The 6,958-nt window shown below is 29.7% G+C and overlaps 1 protein-coding gene across 1 annotated transcript; it reads right to left on the reverse strand.

The window, feature by feature from the left end:
- Positions 1-4,859: 4,859 nt before the first annotated feature.
- Positions 4,860-6,248, reverse strand: LOC106343244. Its single transcript, XM_013782411.1, has 3 exons — positions 5,946-6,248; positions 5,642-5,757; positions 4,860-5,383 (listed from the first exon to the last, which is right to left on the reverse strand). Exons 1-3 carry the CDS (start codon positions 6,054-6,056, stop codon positions 5,071-5,073), a joined length of 540 nt encoding a protein of 179 aa, XP_013637865.1. The 5' UTR covers positions 6,057-6,248; the 3' UTR covers positions 4,860-5,070.
- Positions 6,249-6,958: the final 710 nt, after the last annotated feature.

A 6,958-nucleotide genomic window follows, 5' to 3' on the forward strand; every position in this document is an offset into this window, starting at 1 on the left:
CAAGCGCTAAAATTATACTTATATACCTAAACAAGCTGCAACTGAAGTAGACGCTCGCGTGCCTTGCTGACGTTGGCCAATGAATGACATACACGTCAGATCTAGTTGTCATTCAAATGACGTGGCGTCACCTCAATGGATAAAACTATGAATATCGACTCAAAATAACGTTTTCGCAACACTGTACTCCGTTGGATTTAGTGGGTACTATCGTAGCCGTCGGATTCGAACTGACTTTAACTACAAAATCTTTTCTTCTTTTGTTAAAGTAGTTTTGCAACAGATTGATGATACTAATTGCTAAACGAGAAAAATAACAAAGAATCCCTATACAAATAAATTATTTACAATTTGATATTTTAAACTTTTCTTGTGTCTTTTTTACAAACACTTTTACTAAAAAAAAACTAGATTTTAACTCTCACATCTTTTTTATTTGTAATAGATAATATTTATAATTATTCTATCGTTTATACATGTATGTGGTTATTCATATTGTACAGTGGTTGGATGTTATATAGATTATTTTTCATTGATTAGTTTTACTACATGGACCTAAGTAACTAATATGCTTCTGTATATTAATATATATATATATATATATATATATATTTCTCTCTCAAAATATTTTATGGCAACAATCTCATATATTTTTCGATTTAATATGTCCCTCAATTTTCTTCATATGTCAAATAAATTCCAAAATTACAACACTTACAGAAACATAAAGAATAAGGTTTATAATTAAAGTAATAGTAAAGTTGAGCATTTTGTGTAAACTGTATAATTTAATTAGCATATCACTTATAAAGTTATTAATTATATATGAAATTATTAACTTTAAAATTTATTTTTATTCTTATGATTGAAATATATTTGGGTCAATTATATTGATATGGGTATTATTTAACAATATTTTTCAAAAACCTGTAAAATGTTAATATTTATATATAACATGATTTTAAATATTTATACTAGATACGGATCCGCGTTTTGCGCGAATATTGTTTTTGTCAAGTTTTTATTGAAATTATTCAGATTAGTCATGGGCATTTGGTTCTTGATTTCGGTTATGGTTCGATTTTATAGGTTAAGGATCAGTTTGGGTATTTAGAAAATTTGGTTCCGGTTCAATTTTTTTTTGTTTCTGGTTTGGGTAACAAAGTTAGGAATCGGCTAATATCTTAGATAATTTCAGATTCTATTTGGTTCCGTTTCGGTTCCGGTTTTTGGTTAATTTAAGTTAAAATTCATAATATTCGGGTGTCTTTTTGATTAAATATCATATTTTTTTTGGGTTTTCAGAAAATGTTTCGGATATTCAGTTAATTTAATATTTTTGATAAAAAAATATTATAGTAATTCAGATTTTTGGGTATTTATTTTTTTTAATCGTTTCAAATTATTTGATTATTTTAAAACTAAATATAGTTTATATTTATAAATATGTAAATAATATTATAGAAATTGTGGTACCATTCACTTCTTGGTTCAGTTCTGATTTGGTATTGGTTCTTTGTTTTAGATAAATATGTAAATAATATTATGGAAATTGTGGTACCATTCGCTTCTTGGTTCAGTTCTGATTCGGTATTCGTTCTTTGTTTTAGAGATATATGATCCATTTAGATACACTTTGGTTTCGGTTTGGTTTTTTGTTTCTAGATAAATGTGTCATGCCTAATTTAGATTATGTTATACGATTTTAAGATTTGTGGATTATATTTGTGTTATTTAGTGTGTGGATATAATCTATATTTGTTATTTTTGAAATCTATATAATAATTTCTTAACATGTGTAGAATTGATTTGTGTTATAATATGCGTTGAACTGGCGTTATTTTATAATTTATAATGTTTCCCGTGTAGTAATTTAGTGGTTTGACTTGGGGATTAATTGTGATATTATTTATATTAAGGAGGTGATTTTGTTTCAATTTTATATTGTTTTAAATTACATCATAAAAATATTTTTTTAAATATAATTAATAATTTGAGCCGATTATTTTTGTTTATCTAATTTATTAATTTCAAGCTTCATTACATTTTTAAACATTGTAATTATTATAGTGTATTATTGAAAACTTAACATCCTTACCTGTGCACACAAAATCTGATTTTGAAAAAAGGAGAATAGGTTTTAAAAATGAATATGTGTAATTATTAAAAACCCATTTATTTACGAAATAATAACATGTTCGTTTATGGGTTTGGCCCATTAATTAAACACATTATAATTTGTCCAATAAACAAAATTAAAATAATAAGTATAAATACATTTTTCGGGAAGAAAAGAAAACGTGTGTAAGTTCAATTGACAGAAAAAAAGTTCAATTGCTTTTCCGGAAAGCCCCTTTGGTCTAGAGGTTTAAAAGTTAAAAAATATATTTTAAAGTTGAGAATACAAGTTTTACAAAAACTAATTAGGAAAGTCTTCTCTAATTAGCTAAAAACATCAATAAACATGAATGTTGTTAACCTCGTATTATAACCATTTAAGTTGTGAATTTCATTAAGGAACCCTAATATTGACTAATATACATAAATTAACAAGAAAATGTTAAAAAATCTTTATAATTTTAGAGAAAATGAAAAATTGTTAAACATTGACGTAGAAGAAAATGAAAAATTATTAAACATTGTGTTTAACTTTGAGTTTTGAGTCATATTTTCGAAAAGCCCAAAAAAATTATTGAATTCAGAGATGCTTTCATAAATATGTAATTACATTTCTTGAATGTATCTTATATGTATATTTAAGAATGTTTTCCTAAATATATATGATATCTTCCTGAATTTTACTTATATGCATATTTAAATATGTATAATATCTTTATAAAATTTAAATATCAAATTCAAGAGTTATTCAGTTCCTACCAATTTAGGAAGATAATATACATATTCTAGAATATCTTACTAAATATAATATAATTCAAATTTAGTAAGGTATTCATAAATATATTTTTATGAAGGTTATCCTAAACATAAATTTAAGAATGTATTTTTTAAATATATATTTATGAAAATTTCCTAAAATTTTGTGAAGATATTATACATATTTATCCATATCTTCCTATATTATTTTAAAAGAAGATATCATACATATTCATGAATTTTTTAACCTTATTTTAAGAAAATTATTTCCTAAAAATTTTTAAATTTTTTTCAAAAACTTTTAAAAAGAAATGATTTTTTTTTAAGATTTCTTTATTCAATATTATTGTAGAAAATGACATAATTGTCATTTATCCATTTAATAACATCTATTTTGGTCGTTTTGACCCTTATGGACAAACTTGTGAACAAAAACGTGTTTTAATGCTATTTGTGGTCATTTCTCTATGTTTTTTGTCAAACTTTTTTTTTACAAAACTTGTTTATTTTAGATCCACGAAACATCATCTACATAGCAATTGGAAAATCATCTTCAACTATATTATCCTTATGTGACTAAATGTACATATTTTGATAGAGTTCACTTGTTTTAATTTTTATTGGAATTAGATAGTATGAAAATAGTTACATTTCATGTAAAATTTCAAACCTTCTTTATTAGCTCAGGATTATATCCTAAGAAAATTAACATCTTTTATAATATTAAAGATATACGTTTATTTTAAAATGTGCTCTTGGCATGTGCTGCAATATGTTAAAGAATCCTCACGGATGGATAAGTTTTGCAACAGAATTAGAGGTCATAAAGACTCTTCAGATATGCTTTTCAGACTTCGAGATCTCTCACATCTCAAGAGCGCAAAATAAAATTTATGATTCTTTAGCTAGAACTGCGATGTCTTTCCATAGAGATATTTTGTTTTATTGGTTGTTATATTCCAGTCTTGTTACCCAGACCACCTCAAGTTTGAGTGATAGAATAGCCGTTCGTTGTAAGAAAAAGACATGTGTTGCAATGTAATTAGTCAAAAATTATAGTTTTGTAACAATAAAATTTGTAAGAAAACAAAAGTCGAGATAAGTTAGATAACAACGATGATGGCCTTAGTAGTATAGTACTAGGTGTGAGAGCAAAGACTCGTGCAGACTGGCAAGAAACATCCTGCAAAAGTCCCTTTGTCAAAACATGAACTACGTGGCGTGTCCTCGTTGTGTCTTCATATGCGCTTCTCCTCTATCTTTTCACTCTTCCAACACAAGTAAGCAAATCTTTTAGTATATATTTAATACCAGTTTTCCTATATATAATAAAATTTGATTACTTGGAGAATATTATATCAGAAGGGGAAAAAGTGATGAAATTGACAATTATTACGATGTTTACATTAACCAATGAAGTAGACCAACCGCTCATATGCTACCGGAATTGTGATGTGAGTGTGGCGATGCGTGCCATGAACGTTGTAAGAGAAGTTGGAGTTATCCGCCATCATTGAATGAAGTAGACCAACGTGACATATGATATCGGAACTGCGATTTGAGTTGTGACAATGCATGCCATGAACATTGTAAGAAAAGTTTTAGTTACCCGTCGTTGTTTAATGAACATCTGTGATTTGTTGAGATAATCTTGCTATTTATAATCATTATGTGACCTACCTGTTTGTTTCTTAGGTATTATTTACATGTGGTGATGTAAAGGACATGAAAAAAATTTAGATAAACATATTGAATATCATAAAGAGATTATTTTGATAAAAGAAATGTAATGTGATGGTAATTACTTAATTTGGTCCAATGTTTTCTGTAAATATAATTTATACTTACTCAATATAAATGGTGTTTAAGGATTTTGCACATGAATTAAAAAATACAAATTTTTATATAATTTATCTTTAATTATATAATAATACCATTAACTGAAATTTGTTCAACTAATAAAAACACACAGTATTTTATAATTAGTCACAATTCAAATGATTTAAATTATATTTAGAATAGTGAGAACATCATTTATTTTGCAACAAAATATTTTCCTTTAAACACCATTTAAATTTAAATTGATACGCATAGTGTACGAGATACTGCTGGGAAGAGACATTTCATAAATAAAAACATGAAGATAAGTGAGAAGATTCAGGACAACAGGACGTGATCAATGTCTCATAACCAGGTTCATGGCGTTACATGATCAATGGAGGAATCCCCTTGTTGCTTCTTCTTCCTTATTGCAACTTCGGAGTGATTCACCTCGCTAAGACTTCTTTTCTTGGCTTCCGTATTTGAGCAATTGTCCTCCTTTGTTTCTGTCTCTTTCTCTCTAACCATCTGGTTTTCCACGTTTGATGATGAAGAAAACAAGGGCGGTTCTCGCCCGCTTAGACGACAGAAGACGCGTTCTACTGTTTCATTTATCTCTTTCCCTAACCCGTCCTTCTCAAGAATCAATTCCCAAACCGATTTAGATGCCTTCTCTAGCACTGGCCCTCTGCTCACAAAAGCAACAAGAAACATGGTAAACACTTTCTTTGAAAACTATGACAACAAGAGTAAACCAGACGAACAAGATCCGTACCACAGCTCCAAGGAACTGTTAACATTGTCCTATGTTAATCAATCAGATCCAAAACACTAGTTTGCAAGAAAACAAGAAAGGTTGTTTTTACAAATACTTGACCATAAACATAACTACCTAACCAAAACGCAATGGACGAAATCAGGTTTCTAGAAAAGAGAAGAAACTAACTCGAGTTCTTGGCGAAGAGCATCAAAGAGTTCTCGTTTAGTCTGTTTCTCAGCACCAGGTGTGTTAAGAACTTTGCTCTCCTCTGCCATCTTAATGGTTGTGCTCTTCAACTCTTCCTGTTACAACAAACATTCACTCAAACGCATTACTTCTAATGTCGCACAACTTATACTATGAACTTAAGACAATCAAAATCTAAGAACTAAACTAGACCCTGAACGAAAGAAAAAAGAGTTGTCTTTTGGTAAGAATTTGGAATCGAAAAGGTCGACCCGGAAAAATTAGGTTTAGATGGAGAGAATACATTGGCTTTGAGTTGGTTGATGATCTTTAAACGAAGGGCATCGATGGTGCCATCGTTCATAAGAGATTCGAGCACGTCTTCTGGTGTAATTACCGAAGAAGAAGAGGACATTGTTCTCCTACCTCTAATCAAAAACCCTAAAAAGTGTCTCCCACCAATCCAAAGAAAAATTACACTTTTCTCAAGCAAAACGGGTTCAGAATCAAAGTTCGAGTGAGAGAACTATAGAAGCAATCAGAAATTGAAGGCTAGTTCACGAAAATTTTCGCCTTCTGCCCTTTTAAGCTTGATTGGATTTGGTTTCTCAATCTCATCATCCAAAGAGAGAATCGGGTTTTCCAGAACCGACTTCAACCAAATTAATTTATACTGAACCGGGATATGAGTCCCATTTGTTAACATCTCATAGTCGACAAAAAAAACATGTCATAAAAAACTACAAACGAGGGTATGTGCGCGAGTATTAATTTTACATATTTGTTATTGTTAAGATTTGATTAAAGATTTGTGAGAATGTGTTGTATATTTCTTATTGCTTATACCACTATATATAGTGGTTCATATAGGGTGGAGTCAAATGGGGAATTGATTACAAAGATACTCTACATAATGACATGGTCAAACTCATAAAGATTAAGGTTGAATGGGTCTTTCATGTGGCTGGATGTAAACCCCCAATGGACTCTAGTCTTGAACTTGTATGGTCTAGGTTATGGACCATCCACTTCATGATTCATAACACTCTCCCTTGGATGCCATAACCATATAGGGTTTGTAACATGCTAATGTTGCCTCATTAAAACCTCTCTCGGAAAACCCAAAACCCAATGTGGTAAAAAGGGAAACCAGAGAAAGGAAAAAGAGTACAACACACATTACTCCCCCTGATTTGGACATCACTGAAGGTCCTTGAGTCTACGCGTGCCAATCTTGTTGCGTGAACTTCCTGAATGTGCAAGAGGGCAATGATTTGGTGAAGAGGTCGGCTGAGTTTTCACTAGACCGGATCTGAA

The sequence above is a fragment of the Brassica oleracea genome, chromosome C1 (genome assembly GCF_000695525.1).
Source record: "Brassica oleracea var. oleracea cultivar TO1000 chromosome C1, BOL, whole genome shotgun sequence".
In the NCBI taxonomy this organism is placed as follows: domain Eukaryota; kingdom Viridiplantae; phylum Streptophyta; class Magnoliopsida; order Brassicales; family Brassicaceae; genus Brassica; species Brassica oleracea.

Coding starts and splice junctions, on each gene's coding strand:
- LOC106343244 (XM_013782411.1), bottom strand. CDS start 6,056: ATGTCCTCTTCTTCTTCGGTAATTACACCAGAAGACGTGCTCGAATCT. Junction 5,758..5,945: donor TCAACCAACTCAAAGCCAAT/GTATTCTCTCCA, acceptor TTGTTGTAACAG/GAAGAGTTGAAGAGCACAAC. Junction 5,384..5,641: donor GCTCTTCGCCAAGAACTCGA/GTTAGTTTCTTC, acceptor TTTTGTGAGCAG/AGGGCCAGTGCTAGAGAAGG.